The following is a 21,630-nucleotide window of genomic DNA, read 5'->3' as shown; positions in this document are numbered from 1 at the left end:
GAAAATTCATTCTTTTGGGGAGTTGTAATAAGAGGGGGGGGGGGGGGGGACTGAGTTCACAACAGTCCCGACATACATGCTCGATTTTCTACTTGAAGTAGTCAACGACAGTGTGTTCAGTTCTAATTTATGAGAGAACACGAACCAACGTTTCAAACTTCAAAAGGTAGAAACATAGAAAGGATAGCGCGACTTACTGTGCTGACGTGTGAGCATCATTAAAAGAACTGGAAGCAGCATTGCATCAGCTCAGTGCCTGCAGCGTGGGGAAAAAAAGGAGAAAAAGCGGTACATTTGTCATTGGAGTATTGCGGCACAACTTTAATACAGTTTCCTCAAAATAACAATAATGTAACACGGGCAGTGGGGCATTAATGTATGATGATGTCTTTTGATGTCATGATTGATTTAGAAATATTTTATACAAGAGTATGATAATGCCTGCTTATTATTGCTTTGGATTCACAGCATCAAAGAGATATTCATTGGTATTATTTTTCTGACCAATGAATCAGCATTTGGGGTCACCTAGGTGCCACAAAACGTTGAGAGCGTGTGTGTCCGGAATGTATTTTAGAGTATATGAATATGGCCTCCAAAAGAAAAAAAAAATCTGTCAAAAAAAAAAAAAATCAGCCCCTTCCTGAAAATGTCTTCCATTCCCTGTCACGATGATTAGGTGACTAATAACCTTTGAGGTGTTGATTGCAGCACTCCTTATCCGCCATCCTCCTCTCAGAAATTGGTCTTAACATTTATTGCAAAAAAATAAGGCGAAGGGACAGTTGCTGCGAAGCATGGGTGTCACTTGCAGTCTATTGCCTCCATACAGTATTCATGGCTCACATTTGGCTAACGCCGCCAGTGATCTCGCAGCCTTTTAAGCTCACGCATTCAAATATGCTCTTTCATTGCTCTTGTTTCATGTCCCCAGAATGTCAGTTTGAAGAGGGTGTCCGCTGTCGGTCAATGTACTAAAACTGAAGAAAAAAAGAAAAGAAAAAAGAAGTTATATATTTTATGACTAAAGGGATAGCCAACATAACCTCACTACTTCTACGGTAGTTAAAATATGGTGCAATAAATAATAAATAAAAATGATCATATTTACTCAATAGTTGGCAGACCTCCACCAAGCAGCACAAAAGTGGGAAAAAAACGTGTTGTTTGCTCGCTAAGTGACAGACTACTTCCTGCTTCATATAATGACAACCTGGACTATTAAGCCAAATAGTGAACATAAAGTATAGAGGGCATATAAAAAGTCTACACACCCCTGTTTGAATGTCAAGTTTTGGTGATACAGAAAAATGAAATCACGAGAATATCAAAACAGTTTGTAATTCCTTACACCTTGTCAAAGAAACAAGACAAATGTTCCTAAAGCATGATGCTGCCACTATCATGTTTTGCTCTAAGTATGTCGTTTTTGCAAAAAAAAAACAAAAAGGGCAATGCCCCCACACCTCCCTCCCAAAACACTCAGATTACAGCGCTTTCCTACTGATGCTTTTTTTCCAATACATTATTTCCCCCATCACTGCTATCTGACAAGATGGTGCCAGTCCAGCATCCAGATAGAATCAGGTAGCGTAGCACGATTTGCCTGCTGAATTATTGAAGCGCCAAACAGCGAGCCCCGTGGAGGTTGTCGAGAGTTCATTGCCAATCTGCTCGCCTCGCTTCTCGTCACACATTTTAAAATTAAAGGAGCACACGGCCCGATGAAAAAGAAGTTAAGAAAATAACCAACGCAGGAAGAAATGCACTCCTTGTTTACTTTTAGCATTTATGTTGCTACAGCAAAATCTTGTTTTGGCTTCAAGATGCATTTAAAGATCAAAGTAGTCTGTCACTTCCATAGAAAACAAGGAACTTTAAGCTAATACACTCCACTTGCGAAAAAAATAAAATAGTAGTAGCCTTTTGACATTATTAATTCATTATTACAAGTGCACTAGAATTCCCAGGTCCTTTGTTTGTCCTCACACACAATTTCTCTTATTTTACAATGCCATATTAAAAAAATATGTATTTATACAAATCACTGGTAGTGTATTTCATTTGAAAGCTTTTCCAGTAATTCCGCTCACGCAATCAGTGATCTCGAAGCTTGAGTGATAGACACTCACACACACAAAGTGTACAGTAATTTCACAAGTTGTTCTTTTCCTTGTCCATGCAGTGTGATTAAAAACTATGAGCTTGAAGGCACGGAAAACGGTCCAAAATGGGCTCAGAGAACTGTTGAAAGTGGACGAACTGCTTTTAGTCGGTGTCATTTGAATTCTAAAACACACCGCGAGATAAAAGCGACATATTAACATAACTATCATAACTCCCCGTGGCACTTCTCTTGCCTCTACAAAGGAAAGTTGTCATTTAGACAAGCTGAGCATGTCACTGTTGAGATAAATTGGTGCATTATGTTCAAACAATCATAAACTGAGAGGGGATGGAGACGAGCAGAGTTTGAAACCAGCAAATGCAACAAATTGTCTGGATTTAAGCGTCGCGCAACGTAAAGTTCTGGAAAAAGAATAAAAATCACAGCAGTCATACTGTATATCGAATTTCATTTTTTTTTTATTGGGATGAATTAGGAGGGTTTTGTTCGTTGCTGCAGAGTGTTCCACTCGAGTGGGCCACGAAAGTTAGGCAAAAAGGAAGTGTGGACTAAAAACGATGAGGTTCAAAAAACTGCTGGAAACGAAAGTGTGAGTGGTGGTATGCATGGTGAACGCAAAGCGAAGATAGGGTGGAGTCTTGCCAATAAGTGTAAAATTGTCACCCTAGGCCCGCACTTTCCTACTGTTGAAAAGTTGTGACCCACTTCTTCAGAAATTAAGAACAAAGTACTGTCATGTATTGTTTAAAAATAGCCATGAAAACACAAAATGAGTTTGACGCACCGACAAAAGCATGTCGCTAGCAATGATGTCCGCTATCCAGTGGCTGAGCTGCACTGCTGCACCTTTTTGCACATTTAAAAAAAAAAAAAAAATTAAAAAAACCAATGTGGGGGAAAAAAAAAAAATAAAAAATTTCCAATGCAATTTTACTTTCAACACCAAAATCTATTTCAGTTTCAAGTCTCCCATTACAGGAAAAATGTTTCTCCATCCTCTTTTTTTGATGCACCACCACTGTTGGTGAATATATCGCCGACATTGAGGAGCGGGTCGCTGAAGGGGCACTGCTCACATGTTGACATTGGTGTTGATGAAATGCAAGAGAGATTTAAAGGTGTGAGAGCAGGCACTTGTGTGACAGCACTTTAAATCATTGTTTACACCTCCCCCTCCCTCCCCTCCCTTTTTTTTTTTTTAATTTTTTTATTTTCAACACCGCTGCTGCTGTAATTGATGACCACAGGACGTTTATTGTGTCTCTCAAGGGCATTTCCATGTGATACATGGCAGTTGCAAACTAGCAAGAGTCTATAAATTGTACTACATAGAGGCCATAGTGGAGGTCATTATTATAGATTGTGCCTGTCCGTATGAAACAAGAATGAATGACGTTAATGCGCTGTCGGTGAGAGGCCGCATTTCAGCAGCAGCTATAAAACCATTAAGGCTATTATGGATCAATTGTTTTGATTGGCAGAAGAAGTGTTTTACTGCAAGGCGTCAGAAGCGAGCAGATTTTAATATTTCGGTCTATTTAAGAATTTTCTCAACACTTTGAATGAAATCTTATTCTAATTCAGGTGCCAAGAAGCAATGGCTGACAAAGCAGGCAGCCTGCGAGCCTACAATGTGACGTCTATATCGCTCTATGGGCGTAAAATATAAACAATTGTCACTGAAATGTATGTGGACAAAATATGCTAATCATAGTCTGGAAATATTAGAACAAAAAATCGCAATATTTTGGAAAATTGTCACGTCTGAAGTGTTAATACGCATATGTATAATAATGAGGCAATTCTACCGACGTGAAAAAATATAGCGAGTTTCATTCTAATATTTTCAGGCTACGATTATCATATCTTACACATCCACATAAATTTTGGTGACAATCGTTCATGTTTTTTTTGTTCAATAAGTGATGGAACGTTGCCACTCTATGAGGCAACCTTACGACGATCATCAAAAATATTGCGAGTTTCGTTGATTATCACGTCTACAGATACATTTAGATGACAATCAAAGCTTAATTTTTTAATGTTATTTTAAGATCAAGATAAAAAAATTAAAGGGAAAAAATATGCCACAAAATGTTCCCAAAAAATTCATGCAGGATATTAGCACTTCAGTTTAGCGTCTATCTACTTAACAAGCTAGCTCTAAGCTATTTTGCGTTTTTGCGTCATTTTCTAAATTTTATTCGGGTAACGTCCTTTACACTTGCACAACAATTGAGTTTGTACACGTAAGCAAAATCCATTATTTTCGAAGGCAATTATTTTTTTATACCCTAAATTTAAACAATTTTGAGTTCAAACAGTATCCACTGTATTATCCTATTAATACTTAGGTGATATAATTCAGTAATTTGACAGCATACGTGTCATCAGCCCTGACGAATGTGCTATGTCCAGGCCGTAGAAACACACAGGGGAGTGTCTCCATGTAAGGAGAAGAAAGAGACCAGCTGCTGTGTTTGTCTTTGAAACACTTCTGGTGTCCAAACAGCAACATAAATACACGATTTCATCCAGACTATTTACTTTGTAGACGCCTATTACATTTTTTTTTGTGGCTGAGGCTGAACCATCTCGCCGTGTCTCCATTTGTCAGACGTGTTCACGAGAGCAGCCATTGTGGGGGCGCACTCTCCTATAGAATAAATTGGCCAGCTCCCCTGGACCGACAAGCATCCCCTCCCAAACGGAGGCCGCCGAAGATGCTTATCTTTATACTTTGAGGAAATTTTTGAAGGAGCACTTTGCACAATTTGGGTGAGTAACTATTTTTTATATTCCATTGATCCATTTTTGGGGTTATATATTTTATAGTTTGTTCCTAACTTTATATTGGTTTGTTTGGGGGAAGAACTACAGATATAGTTTTATAGCTAAAGCAAACTAACTGTTTCAAGTAAAATGTCTGAAAACAATGTTTTATGAAATAAAGGAAATAAATATGTACAGTGTATGCAATTTCTGGTCACATTATTAGGAACGCTTGACAACTTCAAATCTAGCCCAGGTGCTGTAGAAAACATTCTGCCTTTGCAATAACATGAAAATAATCTTTTGATTAACACAAACACATTAAACAATGTTAATCATTGTATGACCGGAAGGGTATTTGATATTTGAAATCCATGTGACTAAATAAGTTTTAGAAACCACTTAAACAGCGCATTGCTGAAAATTACAAGCGCCCCCCCCAAAGAAATACTTAAATCAATAATGCTCTGAGAGTGTCAATCAAAAATGGCAATCATTATCTTTGGAAACGCAGAATATGCCATTTATCTCTTGTATTGGATGGATGAGGTGTACCAAATAATGTGGTCAGTTAAAAAGCAATGTGGAAGTCAAAATAGACATGAGTTCCATTAATACAATCTGAGTAAATACAGTATTTTAATGTTGAAGCTGTTTTAGTGAACCGTTTAATATATTTGGAAGACTTGCTCGCTGATTGTACAATTATAGCGATAACGGAATGTTGGAAAATGGAGGACGTGTTCCGATGAATATTTGACAAAGTGTGCAGATAACAGTGGAATTGGCTCCCAAGTCAATGTTTAAAGATTCCAGCTTCCAGCAGACATCGCTCTTATCTTGTCTAATCAGAGCTTTTTAAGCATTTCCAGTCACATATTCATCTTTTATGTTTTCGTTATTAAGTTGTTTGTTACACTAAGATGTATTGCACAACTCGGAGTTGGAAGAAAGGGCACAAATCCAGAACTCTTTTTTTTTGCCCTGCTTGCAATATCTATTTAAATGATCTTGGGTGATACGAATGATAAAATCCAAAAAGTCATACAGAATATTGCGCAAATCATACTCTTAGAAAAATAACTTATCATTGTTCGTTTTTACACTTTCCCATAACGATGATTTAACAGCGCTGTAATACGCTCCACTTTAGCCAAATCTTTAAAATCCTGCTCTTTTACCACACAGCTACGTTGTTCACAGACACAGTTTAAAAACAATGATAAACATACTTGGTTGCTATGGCGCTGTCTTTGTGAGGCCCCACTTGTTTGACATCTGGTTCCTGTCCTTAAATTCAAGTCCTCCACAACTTCTTCTGTCTTACTTCTCACAGGGGCTGGGCGATCCAAGAAAATGGCAAAAATTCATTTTTCAGGGTTCATCATCTTCTGCATGGTCCATGTCACCATCCCGCAACTGACCCCTCGTGGACCAAGGCTGGTACCCATGCCCAGAGACAGACCAGATCAGAATCTGCCAAAACCAGAAGGTTGTGAGAGTGAGTTGGCATCATTTTTATAGATTAGAGGAATGACTGTGCATTATAATTCATGCCAAGTGGTTAATTTCCTTATAATTGCTCCTTCCAGCCAGGACAATCAACTGTCCAATCAGGTTGTTCTTCACCATCGATACCTCCGAGACGATTGCCCTACAAGAGTCACCGCCGGGAATACTGGTGGAAAACATCAAGGAGTTCATACGGGTTTTTGCCCAGAAGCTGGCGGATGAGGAGTACCGAGGTCTGGTCCACATGACCTGGTCCATTGGCGGTCTGCACTTCTCGCAAAAGCAAGAGGTCTTCAGCCGCTTTGCAACCAGGGAGAGCTTCATCAGGAACCTCGGCGGGATTCGATACCTGGGCAAAGGCACCTACATCGACTGCGCCCTCAAAAACATGACGCGCCAAATGACTCAACACTACTCGGAAATGAAGGCTGTCCTCTTCTCCGTGGTTATCACCGACGGCCATGTGACGGGAAGCCCCTGCGGCGGGATAAAGGCGACGGCGGAAAGCGCCCGTGAGCAGGGGATTCGTATTTTCTCAGTGGCGGCATCCAGGTCCATCGATGAAACGGGAATGAGGGAGATCGCCAGCTCGCCTGCTGAAGTTTACCGCGATGACTACTTAGCCGTGGAAATCGTTGGTGGCAGACCGAAAATAAAGAGAGACTCCATTGATCGTATCATACAAGCCATGGTGATCTCCTAGCTTTATTCTCATGATGCTACCATCTCACTCCAGGTACCTTTAACTCACTTTAGACTTTTGCTTGCAGAAATATCAAGCCTATTTAGAGGTAAGCGCTGTGTGGCCGGCTCTCAACCCTGTGCATGTGTGACAAATCTTTCCTTTTGTTTTTGGTCATTGGAATTAACGTGATTTGCAAGCGCATATTATTATTTTGCTATTGTAGTGCTACCAACAACAACAACAGTGCTTCAAGACCCCAGGGGTTCCTGGACCAAGAGGGCCTCGAGGGCCAAAAGTAAGTTTAGGATGAGGAATGGATGATGTCGATGAGCTTGAATGGAATGCATGAGCGGCGGCAGTTTTAAGTATTGGGGGATTTTTGGCTTTATGGAATGATTTGGACGGACGGCGGGAACATTCAGGTTGAGATGGAATGTTTTGTATTGGATGAATTTTTTTTTTATATGCACCATATAATTCTACTTTGTCGATATTTATCCATAATCATAAACACACAAAACAACACAAAGAGGCACTAATGAGGGTTTGGCCATCAAACATTAATTATAATATCGTTCATTTTGATTTATAACAGGGTACAAAAGGAGACAGTGGTTCTCACGGACCAAAAGGTGAAAAGGGAGGACAGGTATGAAGGTTATGCTGACATTTAATCCTCTCTTTGATGACACTTCACTGAAAAGATTCAGAATTTTTTTTCTTACTACGACAGGGCGATCCTGGCATCGAGGGTCCAATTGGACGTCCTGGACCTAAGGTTTTCTGAGGGTTACTGATCAACAAATCATGTATTCACATTGTTATCATTTCGGCAATTCACAAGTCCCGCTTTGTGCTTTGACATAGGGAGAAGACGGTTGGAAGGGAGAGAAGGTAAAACAAATGTTAATTAACCGTCCTCTGATGATCTGTCTGAGGGAAAGGGTTAAAATTGACAACAACCTCTCCAACAGGGTGAAGTAGGAGCAAGTGGAGCAAAGGTAGTTTTACTTGTGTTGGTAGAATAAAGTGGATAAGAAAGAAGCAGCATCATCTCCTTTCTTTACTGATCTTCAAATGTTCAGGGTTTGATTGGAGTGCCCGGCCAGAATGGAACCGATGGACAAAAGGTGACGTTAGGACTGATACAAATTGTGCAAGTGTAGCCAACCTTGAGAGTTTGTGACTCTGCTGATGTATGTTTTATCTTCAGGGGAAGATTGGCCGTATTGGAGCTACTGGCTGCAAAGGGGAATCCGGTGACAAAGTGAGTTAATTCTCATTTTTTTCCCCATGATGAATCTTGGTGAACTTCACCTGACCAGAGAACTGTTTTTTTTTTTTTTTTTTTCTCGTTTCTATAAGGGACATGACGGCTCCCCAGGAGAAGTTGGGGATGTTGGCTTGCTGGGCAAAAAAGGAGAAAAGGTATTTTAATTTGATTAGGAAGAACACGATAATAAGGATTTATTCAACAGCTGAAGATGGATGGCAGGCTTCCTCACATCTCTCAGCTGGACCGAGAGTCTGAATGTTTTTTTTTTTTCCTCACATGGCTGCCCGCGAATGTAATGTTATGAGACGACAGCACAAAGTGAGACAGACACATTCAATTTGAGCTGTTAAACATTTCACAGGCCGAGTGTGGTCCTGCTAAAATGGAACAGCTCTGTGTGTATTTAAAAAAAAAAAAACTCTAAACTGTTAAGATTTTAGTTCCAAAGCATGATACCAGGCTCATAAAATAAGTTTTACAGGGTGGGGGGAAAAAAAACACATAAACTGAAGCTTATTAAAAGGTGTTGTTAAATTTTCGGCTGCTCTCTCCTGTGATCTTATGGTTAGCAAGCTAGCCATTCGTAGCTAGCAATTAGCATCTTCCATCCACTCATCTCAACTGTTTAAAAGTGTCCATTCGTGACAGTTTTTTTTTTTTTTTAAGGTGAGGTCATATACTCAATGGTTGTTTTTCGTGTCGTTCAGGGAGACCTTGGCCTTCCCGGCAAGTCAGGTGCTGCTGGCCCCGAGGGTGAACGAGGAGCAAAGGTGCAAATCTAATTCAAACGTTGCGCTAACTAATCACATTTGGATCACAGTCATAACACCTGGACTGAACGTCTGCAGGGTGAAAGAGGAAATCCAGGAAATCCAGGACCCCCGGGAGAAAAGGGACCAGCGGTACATGAAATTGATTTTCATTTGATTAGCTTGACTAACCCAGAGAGTTAACGAGAGTCAAATAATACAATGAACCTTTTCAGGGACTGCGTGGCTTACCTGGACCAAAAGGCGAATTGGTAGATTTCTTTCGTTTCACAATAATTTCCTTTGGGGGAATTTGCTGCATTATGTGAACAAATGAATGTCCACAGGGAAGGAGAGGTCACGAAGGAGCAAAGGGAGCTCAGGGATCTGTCGGGAAAAAAGGAGAAAAGGTAAAATCAACATTTAAACATTTTGTAATCACATTACAATGTATCCACACCATTGTGGGCGAGTTTCTTCTTCCTTTGTGAAGTTTGCATGTTCTCCCTGCACTTGCGTAGGTTTTCTCCAGGTACTCCAGCTTCCTTCCTTCGCTTCTTGACCAAAGTCAGATGACATATAATCCAGCTCACCCGCCACCCTAATAAAGAGAAATGGATGGGTGCCTAATTTGTTTTTATGGTCTAGTGTGGCCTTTGGGGCAAGTTTGTTCCAAATTTATGGAATATAAGCATTAGGCTACATGTCATTTCTATTCAGTTTGCGTCATTCTAGGAAAATATGTCTCTCATATTTGATAGTGACAATTCAGTTAGTGACCAGTAACTCTGAATAAGAGTCCGCTGTGCTGTGGCATTAGTTTCTTTTTTTTCCCCCCGAGACAAGAACAATGGACTGCAAGTCAAAGGTCAGGATCAAAGGTCATACCCCTCTAAAATGATTCCCTATTCATATAGTGTCTTAGTCAACGCCTACAGAGTGGGTCAGAGTCTAAAGTTACAATGTCATGTGTATCAAGTTTGGTCTTAACTGGCCTAAACGAAATGCGCCAAATGTTTCTGATGGATGGACCGCCGTCATTCAAAGGGAGAACGAGGGCTACAGGGAAGCAGGGGGCGACCAGGAGAGGACGGACTTAAGGGTGCAAAGGTGAGGTTCGGGTTTTTGCACCAACATAGATTTTGTCAAATTGATGACATATGATGTCGCTCAAAATGAAATTCATGAACATGTTCTTTCTGTTCTAGGGCGATACGGGACTCCCAGGACCGAGGGGCCAGGCAGGAGAACCAGGAGGTCCTGGAGTTAATGTGGGTAGTTGAAAATATTCAATCAGGCTAAAAAAAAAAAAGAAGAAATGATTATAGTGAGTGGAGATCAACACATTTGGATGCGTTGCAGGGCACCTTCGGAAATCCAGGAGATCCTGGACCAAGAGGAGATGCAGGCCTCCAAGGACCAAAGGTGAGTGAAACTAATATTTTATGGAACCAAATCCATTGGCTCTCATTAATTATGAATTACTTGAATGGGCTATCCACCCAAAGGTGTTTTATAACAAACCATAAAATACACTGCAGCTGTTACAGCTAATTGTTTTTTTTTCCTTCTTCATTTTAGGGTGATAAAGGAAGACAAGGATTCAGTTATCCTGGACCAAGAGGGCCTACTGTAATCTTTTCTTTTTTTTCTGGCAATAACCAGACAAACACATTCCTTTTACCAGCAATGTACCTAAGTTTGCAGTATTCTCAATGTAGTTTAATGCACGGTGGCCGTCAGTCCTTAAACAGACTGGAAAAGATTCCGTTGGAAGCTTTGTTTTCTTTTAGCGTCTAACAAGTCACCATTGTTGTGATATTTGTGCAATGGTTGATCTGTTTTAAAGTATGCCCAGTAACTGTATTTCTCAGGGCGACCGAGGTGATCCAGGGAGAAAAGGACCAAGGGGTGGTCGAGGGGAATGTGGAGCCAAGGGAGAGCTGGGAGACAAAGGTCTGGCTGGGGAGTCGGTAAGAATAATCCATTCGTGGTTCGATTTCACTTACACACCTAATCGGCACCTTCTGAATCCAACATTCACAATGGCATTTTTTTTTTTAAATCATTGGACCATGAAAATATGGATACATTTCTAATCTTGTCAGAGAGCGTTGCTAAGGGTGATGATAATCAGTACTTTCCAAACAATCTGCTGGTTACATATGGCCGGTATGTTTATGGTGGCTTTCACACCTGATGAATTTGATTAGAAGAGAATAAAATGGGCAGGTGTGAAAGCAGCCTCGAAGTTAGTGAAGTACAGTATTAGTTCACATTCTGTTCTTAGAGGAACTTTAAAAATTGAAGCAGAAATTACGTGTTACCATTATGAGATGATTACTTGGGCTTTTTTTTCCCCCACTCAGGGGGAGGCAGGTCATGCAGGAGAACCTGGAGCCAGGGGAATAAGAGGAGACCCTGGGCCTGATGTGAGCAACAGCACACACAATAAGTGGCATATTCAAGTACATTGCTAATTAAGTGCTTGTACTGCTTGTGTGCAGGGTTACCCTGGACCAATGGGCGATCCTGCACTTACCGTGAGTACCTACATCCTAAGGGGAAAAACTGTCGTCACCACCCTCACTTCATATTGCTTCACTGTCATTACAGGATTGTGACGTCATGACATACACGAGGGAGACTTGTGGTTGTTGTGGTGAACAAACCTTACGTAAAATAATATGCATTTCATTATTATTTTAAATTTCAACTTACTAAAGCGGTTCTTACCTTTGGTCATAGACTGTGAGAAGCGTTGCAGTGCTCTGGATATCGTATTTGTCATAGACAGCTCGGAGAGCGTTGGTCTGACTAATTTCACCTTGGAAAAGAGCTTTGTAATCAACACCATTAATCGTCTGGGATCGATGGCCAACAACCCTGCATCCCCAACCGGTAAAGTAAATGATAGATTAAAACGCGCCAAGACACGGGGGTTTGTCATTAAAAGAGAGAATCCGTTTAAATTGTAATGATTATCCTGCAGCTCGTTCAAAGGAGGCAGAATCTTACTTTTGGATTACTCACTTTAATCATTCTTACAATCATCTATTTCAGGAATAAGAGTTGGAGTTGTTCAATACAGCCACAACGGGACTTTTGAAGTGATCCGTCTCGACGATCCCGATATTAATTCTATGTCTGCTTTTAAAACGGCGGTGAAGAACCTTCAGTGGATCGCCGGGGGCACCTTCACCCCCTCGGCTCTCAAGTTTGCCTACGACCACCTGATCAGGGACAGCAAGAGGGCCCTCGCTAAAGTTTCCGTGGTGGTGATCACCGATGGCCGCTTTGACCCGCGCGATGATGATGGTCTTCTCACGTATCTCTGCCATGACAGCAGCGTAGTGGTTAACGCCATCGGGGTTGGAGACATGTTTAGAAAAGCCCAGGATGATGAGATCCTGGGTTCCATAGCATGCGACAAAAAGGATCGGGTCACCGGAATGAAGAATTTTGTTGACCTTGTCTCAGAGGACTTCATCGATAAAATGGAGACTGTGTTGTGTCCTGGTAAGTTCAGTAGGATGACCTGAAATGTTGTCAAATGAGTGTTTTAACTACATCCATGTTTTCCCTTCAAGATCCAGTTGTGGTGTGCCCAGATCTCCCCTGCAAGACTGGTAGGTCTTAAATTTCCCCGGAATTTGCGCCGAACACGGTTGTCTGTTTACAGCGCAAAGCATTCGAGTTCGGTTTGGAGTTGGGGATTCAAGTGGATGATTAAATAATGTACTGTATGTGAAACTAAACTTCAATTGTACTTTGATCCACTTACTGAAGAAAAAGTACAAGTTGTAGTCGATGTCAAGTCAAATCCAGACTATTCAGCAATTTGTTCACTTTCCATAGAGCCTGATGTGGCCCCCTGTGCCCAGCGACCAGTGGATGTGGTATTCCTGCTCGACGGCTCAGAGCGCCTCGGGGTGGACAACTTCCGCCACGTCCGTGAATTTTTACAAATGGTGGTAGACAGACTGGTACTGGCCCGCAGCAGGACAGATCGCCTGCGAGCTCGCGTGGCTCTTTTGCAATACGGCAAGGCTGGGGAGAACTACGTGGCTTTCCCTCTCACGCACGATCCTGTCATTGTCTCTGACGGCGTGGCTCGTCTGCGCTATCTGGACTCTTCGTCGAGTGTGGGGCCAGCCATCACCCACGCTATTGATAGAGTGCTTGGCAAGGGAACAACTCGCCAGACGAGACGCCTTGCCGAGATCGCATTCGTTTTCATCACAGACGGCGTCACAGATAGGAAAAATCTGGACGCGGCGTTGCACGCCATGCGTAGGGAACAGGTCGTCCCCACAGTGATCGCTGTGGGAAGCGATGTGGATCATGAAGTCTTAACGAAGCTGGCCATGGGAGATGAGAATGCCATATTCAAGGCCAAACACTGGTCCCAGTGGCAGTCAGGCTTGCTTGACCATTTCATCCAGTGGATATGTTAAAGAGAAACCACACTAGAGCCATCGACTTAATTTTTGTGCCACTGCTGTTAATTAATCTGGCATTACAACATACCACATCTTATGTTGAACTGTACAGTCTATATCCGCAGCAACCCCAAGTGCTATATATACACACAGACAATAAATCATATTGAAGATAATAAACGTACAATATCCTGTCTTTTGTCAAGTCCCAGTTGCATTTGTTAAGACCCCCACAAAAGATTAGAGTCAGGTTAAGATAATATTCCATGCAGTATTCCTCTCAAGTACCCATCAGACTCCATGTGGGAGGCGGAACAATGGTCAGACGGATCCAAGGACGAATACTTCGCATTTTTCCCGCAGACTCTCCCATCGCCTTCACCCTTACATGTTGTCCAGCTGCACAGGAAGAGGGAGGGAGAAGCAAGACGAGTGATTGGAGAGTTTATATTGGAGATTGCAATAGGTTTGGATCATCAGGGACACTTGATGCAAAATACGCAGGAAATTGTTTTTAAATGAGTTTGACTCACAGGAGTGACCTAATGCTGCCTCGCAGTAAGTGGAGAATAAAAAAAAAAAAAAAACGTTTACCAAGTCGTCAACATCGCCAGTGTCGTCTTCCATTGTCTCGACTGGCTCTTCATTTTTCTTGTCAGCCAGCAGAAACTGACAAAAGAGCACATCTTTGTCAGAAATGAGGACAAAGTCAGTGTCACTGTGAAAGTATTAGCCTAAGTCACCTCAGCGGCTTCATTTTTGGACACAGAGCTTCCTTCTACCTCGTCCTGGCCAATAAGAGATATGGAGCCTGTAACAGCAACAAAAAGAAGCTAAAATGATTAACCAGGCACAGTTGCGTTGCAACAGATTTATATTGAATCGCACTTCTGAGAAAACAGTGTGGAAATCTCATGACGGGACGGAATGAATGAGGAGGCTTTGCATACCTTGAACAAGCAGGTCCCAAAAGACTTCCAACCCCCTGTTTGTGATGCTTCCTTTCAGCGACTGGAGGTAGCTATTGTACAGATCGGCCTTCCCCAGCTGTGTACCCAAAGATATGAAACATTCCAAAATCCTTCAGACACTTGCCAAGAATGCACATTGACTAGCGAACACATATTTGTGCAAGAAGTGGCATTGGTTCAAGTTGTGAGGAATGGGAAATAGTCTTTTTATTTACCTTTACAGATAGTTCTCTGAAGGCCTGGATACAGGTGATGCTTTTCATGTAGTACTGTGTGTTCTTGTTGCCTAGCAACTGCTCGATCCTGTGAGTCAGCTGTTCACAGGCTGGATGGGTGAGTGGTAGCGATGGTAGTGGGGAGGGTTTGGTCATCACACACAAACAAAGAAACAGAATTTACAACAGAGACCATAACCATTAATCATGGTGTTCGAGAGTTATACATGAACAAATATAATGAGCGAAAATCTATTTTTGTTCAGGAGTTTGTGACAGCTAATTTCCTACTTCAGCTGCTACCTTAGATTGTATTTGTGCTTGAACATTAAGGATAACAGTCCTGTTCTTGTTTAAAATTTACATTAAAAAAAGAACATTCATGCGATTGTAGGATGAAAGTTGCAGCCGTCTACTAGCGGAGACTGAATGGGTGGCAACAATGAGGCAAATGCCAGTAGTTGAGGGTCATAATTTACAGCAACATATTTAAAAAAAAAAAACAAAAAAAAAAAAAAACAAATATGAATTAGCTCATTTTGGAACAGTGAATTTAGTTCAAAGTGTTGAATGAGAAACGACTTGATTCTAAAAATTGTGAACTGAATGTTTAACGACTTCACGTAGAACATTAATTACCCCAATCTTTTTCACAATGTGAATAAAATTATAAACTGGACCTTACCCCCTTGGAATGGAAGTGTGTTTTGCTTGATCAGGATGCGGAAGTCACGAGCGGGATTAACGCTTCCGACCTGGATGAAAGGAGGAATGACGTTGAAAATGGTGAACTGCAGCTCAGTCCACTCCCACCCGGGCCCCCCCCAGCGCTTGTCTCTCCCACCCAGCTTCTTACCGAAGTAACGGAGCCTTCAGAAATGTCAACCAGATTATACTCCTCCCCCTCATCCTCCCCTGCTGCATCTCCCTTAGCCTTCTTGGCATCCGGCTGTGTAGGGCTGACAGTAGAAGGGGGTCAAGTAGAAGACAGTGAAAAGTACATTGAATAACTTTAACCACACATGAATCTTCAACACAGGGGCACACAACGGTAATGCTACAGAGGAACCACTAAAGTTGAACAAAATCCCCAAAATTAGAATGTTAAAAAAAAAAACGTATCCCCCCCCCCCAAAAATGTGAAAAAAAATTTCTAGTTTGACTTCCAAGTGCGCCTTGTGACCTTTGATGCAACCACACTTACTCATTTCCGAAGATCTGAGCACTAGTTTTCAGTTGCTTCTTCTTCTCCACCACTTTGAGAGGAAACATCTTCTTGACCTCCTCTATTGGCGCTCGACAACGCTCCTTGATGACATCCGGGCGGTCCAGTACAGCCGCCAGCCACGGTTCCATTGGGGGGAGGGCTGTGCCGGGGCTGACGGCTCGATGATGCAGGCACTGAGAGAGATTGGATTAGACGACACATTGAAATTGGATTACAGGGAATGATTGTGTTAGTCTGAATGAGACTTTTAGCTACCACACCTTGAGATGAATCAATGAATCAACTAAAGCAAACGCACCGAGACAATAGATTCTATGTTCTGTGATTGTGGTAGCTTGACAAACTGCACATAAGGTAAAAACCGACAAGGCAAGAAATGATGCTTCCTACTCTGACTCTGCTGGTGCGAACAGAAGACATTACCTGGAAAAGCCTCTGGAACTCCGGGTTAGGAATGTGGTGGACTTTGACCAAGTCCTTTAGGTCCCCATCTTCATCTTTTTCCACCAAGATCATGGAGTCGATGAGCGAGTCAACAGCCTGCAGTTGTGTGTCTGTGTATAGACAGTAATTTCACATTTGATCGGCCAGGTGAGTGAGGTCTTAGAATTTCTACTAGGAAAGAGAGTGTAATATTAAATTTAATAGAACATGTTTATCTTTGTAAACATATTCCAATACTGTATTATCTATGGTTAAAATGATGGTATAAAAACAAGAACAATACCTGAGGGGCTGAATTTCTTGCTGTTCAGGGAAGCATAAGTAAAGTGTCGGAGGTCTTCCATAAAGGGCAGCTGGATGTATATGAGACACTGCGGAGAGAAACACGCATGTGTTACCTTAGTATGGCAATGAATTTTTGACAATTGTAAAGACGTAAAACAAGGTCATTTATCAATTAATTCACAATGCCACAGACGACTAGTCATGACTAGGTCCATGTTCAAAATCGTCGACAATGAATTAAATAGTCGGCATTGGCAGATATTTTTTCATCCATGATATAAACAGAAGCACTTCGGGTAATACAGCGGCATGACTGGTGTTAGCAACAGAGTCTGAAAGTTAGAGCGCATTTCACCAAAACTAGTTTTTGCGACATAAACGTGCCTTTCATGGAATCATGGCTGTGATAAACGAGCATCTAAAAAGGAACGACATTGTGGCTGACAGTGTTGAGCAAGTGACTTCCAAAATATGCTGTGAAACATATTACTAGTTACTTGCATGTGAAAGTAATGTTTCTTTACAATATCACTATGCAGAGTAATGCAATTGGGACAAGCGTTCTTGAAAATGAATGGATGGATAATACACAACAATGATTGAGATTAGGACGTTGGGACATCACCTCGTAGTTCAGCTTGATGCAAGGGAAAGCGGCTCCGATTTGAGTATTGCACCGCCGGTCGTAGGCGTACCGAACAATGGCCACCATTTTTAGCTCATCCAGTGCCCGGACGAGAGCGGACAACGCCACCCCAGCATGCTGAGCGCGGGAAAAAGCCATTGGGTATTGAACCAAAGCCAGGACTCATTTTTGAAAATCTGCAAGTGGATCTTACCTGATCGTCGCCTGCAGCAAACATCTTTATGGTCTGAGTTCCCATGAAAGAGTGACGAGGAACCTGTAGACAAGCCGGTAACAAAATGAACATAAAACTTGTATAGAAATCACAAACAATAACAAAATTTAATCAAAATAAATAACAGAAAATGGCATATTACCAGGTTTTGATTGGTAAAACCCAAAACAGCAAAGCACTTCCCATCATGTTTGTATTTCATTTGCTCTTGATCCACTTTGGAGAAGGGAACAATGTCACTCCCATAGCAAAAACCTGGTAACACAAAAAAAAATACACCATCTATTTAGAGAGGGTTTGTTACAGAGATACAATATCAGACCACCAATGTTTGATTGAGTATAATCTGTATTATTAGCTAAGGAACTCATACATGTTGATGATTCTCCAAAAGTGCTATATAATACTAAAGATTATTCTAGGAAAATTTGTCTTCTTAATTTAAAAAACTAAATTCTTAGGCATTATCTTCTCTTTTTACACAAATTAAAAATAAAAAAAAATATTGCCTTGGAGAATTCAATCAGAATAAATGATAAATATGCCTTTGTTGGATATAACATTTACCACAAATAAAACTGAAGCTCAATTGAATAAGCCCTCTTTAAGCATTCATTCAAACTTAAAACAAGCAGTAGCGTAAATACACCACTTATTGACGGTCTTATGAAATGACGATATATCTACTTATCACCTTGAAAATAAAATATTAAATGTTTTCAAGTACCCCCTGCAATTTACCCCTACTTGGGAAACACACATGTTCAGGAGTGATAGCCGTAAATAGTCACATTACGGGAAGCATTGTGGATAAATTGACAGCGTGACATTCTCTGAAAAGAAATAGCGCTACCACAACGGAAAGTATTTACCTTGGATTATGTCATCCTTCTGCACCTCCGTCTCATTGTCGTCATCCAGACAGTAGACCGTCTCCCTCTTTACGTGGTCCCTCTCGTTGCTCTGTGCGTCCACCGTGAGCCACGTTTTCTTCAGCTTCTCCTCGGTCACCTAGGGGACACATAAAGGGGTCGAGTTTTCCATTTAATAGTCCATCCTTTTAATCAGTACCTAGGAAATCTCAGTCGGAGTTAAAAAAAAAAAATGTGAGTGACACCTGACCTAGTGTTGTTTTGATGTGGGCATTCTCTTTCAATTGTAGCGCATCAGATTATGCGACTGTATGTGCTGGTTGGTGAGTGTGTAGAGTGCATGCCAATTCACGTACAGCTTTGTAGCCAACGATGCGAATGGAGAGAGCACTGCCGATGGTCAGCTGACAGGGCCATGCCATGGGTCTTCTCTCAATGTGCTTAAACATACACAGCCCCTCAATAGCATTCCTGCGAGTCATGTGCAAGGGAAGAAAACATATAAAGACATACGCAACTAATGAGATTCCACTTTAGAGTGATCGGCCACACAATATTTTTTTAAACCCTTGTAATGCATAACACCCACATCGCTTACAGGTGTGAAGCCGTGCTATCACGTCAAAGCAGAGCTTTGTTGAGTTCAAAAGGCCTTCTCACCTGAGTGTGTAAATCTGATCGAGACCGTCCTGCTCATCAAGGCTGAGCATGATGTGTTTAACCATCTCCAGTCCACTCTTCTGCTCCCGGGACAAGCCTTTGCCTGAGCCTCTTGCGCCGGGACCTCCTCTTCCCGCATCGCCTGCTTCATTCATCGAGTCATCTTCAGCAGAGAACGGTAAACTACACAATGCAAAAAAAATCAACCATTTCCATAAAATTGAAATGAAATTGAAAGATAGATTCAAGGAATTTAAATGACATGTAAATAATATCCCTTTTAATATAGATGTATATATTTTGCACTGCCACTTTAGCTTTACAGATGCCATATCTGCTTTGATGTGTTGTGGTAATGGCATTTCATGTAACACACGGCAGTTACATTCATAGTTAAAGTTATTACAGCTCCAGCAGTCTAGTGGCACCACCTGTTATTGTTTTGATGAGGAGAAAACGGGGGGCATCTATTTGAGGCGAGGTGTTAAATTATTCAAGTGGAATCTATTGGAGCGGATGCCCCTAACTGGGAAAACACAATGTTGGAACTTACAAGAACTGCAGCGTAATGTCAGCTTGTTTCAGGTTTTCAACAATGATGTCCAACTGCTCCGAGTCTGCTTCAACACTGAGGTCACTCAGGAAGTAAATGTTGAGTCGATCATAACGTTTTCCCCTTAAAAAGAAAAAATATATAATATGTATGCATTTCAATCACTTTTATAACAAAATAGTTAACAAATAATCTTACTTTATTCCTGTTTGAAGAAGATCCATGCAGACTACAAGCGCATCTAACCCTTTTTACAAGAGTTAAAGGAGACATCTCATTTAATGTCATTATATATATATGTATATATATATTTTTTTCACGAGTGTTAAATGCTAGCAAAGGATACAGTCTGCCTGTTGATTCTCTGGGTGGACCTGATTCTCAATCTCCTCCAAGAGCTCAAAGTCAGGTACCATCAGGTTGCGATGAACAGTGATGTTTTGGTACTGGTCATCTTGAGCCAGTGGATTTTTGGTTAAGTCTGTGCCAAACAGAACCAAAGCCAATTCATCCTTGACCTCTGCAAACACCTGTGAAAACAAATAATCAAATAAGCTGTGTAGTCTAAATTTCTAATTAATTATTACTTGACGTGACCACTCTGAAAAGAAAAAAAATTGAATTGAGAATCAGAATTGAGTCTCAATTTTAGAAGAAACAAGCCATTTATTTTCAACAAAAAAGGTACATAATTTCAAGATTGGCATAATAAGAGAATAAAATGTTATATTTCTGTAAAAAAAATAATATTTCAGTTAAAACAGGTCTATTTGGAAGATTCTTGTAATAATTTTAAATCAAAATTGTATATTTATAAGAATACAAGTTGTTTGTATATCTTCAATGTAAAAATATTTATATTATTATTATTAAAATCGTATGATAATAAAGTTGTATTCATGAAGTGTTATTGTCATTTTGCTTTTCAGTGTGTCCTTAATATTATGTACTGAGTAAATAAAACATTTGGCAGTTAAATGAATGGTATCTTACCTGACGTTGGACAAACTTCTGAATAACTTGTTTGGCTAGTTCAAATGGAGCGTCTTCACCCGGTGCCGAGTTGGACATGGAAAGCCCAACATCCATGCACAGCACGTGAAACGACTGCAGTAGACAAAAATAAATAAATAAAAAACGTTTTTTTAATTAAGTTGGCCATTTTATTTCAAGTCATTGCATTATTACGAAGGCTTGTCAGCTTGCCCCTTCAGACATGTCCTAACATGCCCATTCACTTCTTGAACGAGACGATGCATTGCGAATGCAAAAAGTTTATTGAAAAAGCAGGAAGAAGAAACGTGTTTGAAAATTACAATAAATCATTCAATAAAAATGTACTTACTTTCGACTTTGACATTTTAGTGTTTTTGTTTCCCTCCTTCAGACCGTTCGTGTTACCTGATAAAAGGTCCGGGTGAAAATGGCGTTCACTTCCTGATGAGAAAGAATTGGCTCCAATACCACGTTACCACGGCAGTTCGTTTTGTTATTTTTTTTTCTAATTGAATACAAATAAACATTGCATTTGTTTGATTTTATTTAATGTTTTGAAAATATATTTACGTGTTTATCACAATGACGGAAGCACTATAATGACAGGAAGTTATATTCTAATCTGTTGCTGCCAGGATGGCCGAGTGGGCTAAGGCGCCGCGTTCAGGACCCAGTCTCCCCAGGAGGCCTGGGTTCGAATCTCGAATTTCCCCATTGTGGGACTAATAAAGGGCAAATTATTATTATTATTGTTGTATAATAAATGCAAAACAGGTGTTTTTATTATATGGTTCGTCATAATAGTATTATTGGGTTTTGATTTAGGTTTGAATTCCGGCTTCTGGTACTGCGTATCCCTCCCACATTTCAAACACACACATGTATGCTGGGTTTATTTTAAGCTGATTTGAAGACTCTAAATTGCATGTGAGTGAGAATGTGAAAGTGAATAGTAATTTATTTATATGAACCCTACAATTGG

At 40.8% G+C, this 21,630-nt stretch overlaps 2 protein-coding genes across 2 annotated transcripts; one reads left to right on the top strand and one right to left on the bottom strand.

The window, feature by feature from the left end:
• The first annotated feature begins 4,626 nt into the window (after nucleotides 1-4,626).
• Nucleotides 4,627-13,758, top strand: LOC148323511 (collagen alpha-2(VI) chain-like). Its single transcript, XM_088314588.1, has 28 exons — nucleotides 4,627-4,906; nucleotides 6,237-6,401; nucleotides 6,493-7,103; nucleotides 7,183-7,203; nucleotides 7,321-7,392; nucleotides 7,693-7,746; nucleotides 7,831-7,875; nucleotides 7,965-7,991; nucleotides 8,072-8,098; nucleotides 8,183-8,227; nucleotides 8,311-8,364; nucleotides 8,463-8,525; nucleotides 9,081-9,143; nucleotides 9,222-9,275; nucleotides 9,359-9,394; nucleotides 9,470-9,532; nucleotides 10,170-10,232; nucleotides 10,331-10,393; nucleotides 10,485-10,547; nucleotides 10,704-10,754; nucleotides 10,997-11,095; nucleotides 11,492-11,554; nucleotides 11,630-11,665; nucleotides 11,739-11,784; nucleotides 11,871-12,023; nucleotides 12,186-12,641; nucleotides 12,713-12,751; nucleotides 12,981-13,758. Exons 2-28 carry the CDS (start codon nucleotides 6,257-6,259, stop codon nucleotides 13,577-13,579), a joined length of 3,111 nt encoding a protein of 1,036 aa, XP_088170714.1. The 5' UTR covers nucleotides 4,627-4,906; nucleotides 6,237-6,256; the 3' UTR covers nucleotides 13,580-13,758.
• LOC148323510 (DNA repair protein Ku80-like) lies at nucleotides 13,606-21,075 on the bottom strand. Its single transcript, XM_088314585.1, has 21 exons — nucleotides 20,998-21,075; nucleotides 20,646-20,759; nucleotides 19,999-20,182; nucleotides 19,851-19,899; nucleotides 19,653-19,775; nucleotides 19,100-19,282; nucleotides 18,796-18,910; nucleotides 18,440-18,578; nucleotides 17,710-17,822; nucleotides 17,547-17,609; nucleotides 17,333-17,470; nucleotides 16,706-16,793; nucleotides 16,402-16,532; nucleotides 15,955-16,151; nucleotides 15,607-15,709; nucleotides 15,436-15,505; nucleotides 14,751-14,860; nucleotides 14,515-14,611; nucleotides 14,308-14,375; nucleotides 14,159-14,233; nucleotides 13,606-13,963 (listed from the first exon to the last, which is right to left on the bottom strand). Exons 1-21 carry the CDS (start codon nucleotides 21,010-21,012, stop codon nucleotides 13,949-13,951), a joined length of 2,190 nt encoding a protein of 729 aa, XP_088170711.1. The 5' UTR covers nucleotides 21,013-21,075; the 3' UTR covers nucleotides 13,606-13,948.
• Nucleotides 21,076-21,630: the final 555 nt, after the last annotated feature.

Source organism: Idiotropiscis lumnitzeri, chromosome 14, assembly GCF_059441095.1.
Source record: "Idiotropiscis lumnitzeri isolate Australia: NSW breed Sydney's pygmy pipehorse chromosome 14, RoL_Ilum_1.0, whole genome shotgun sequence".
Classification (NCBI taxonomy): domain Eukaryota; kingdom Metazoa; phylum Chordata; class Actinopteri; order Syngnathiformes; family Syngnathidae; genus Idiotropiscis; species Idiotropiscis lumnitzeri.
The sequence above is the reverse complement of the archived record's forward strand: the minus strand, read 5'-3'. Positions and strand labels throughout refer to the sequence as shown.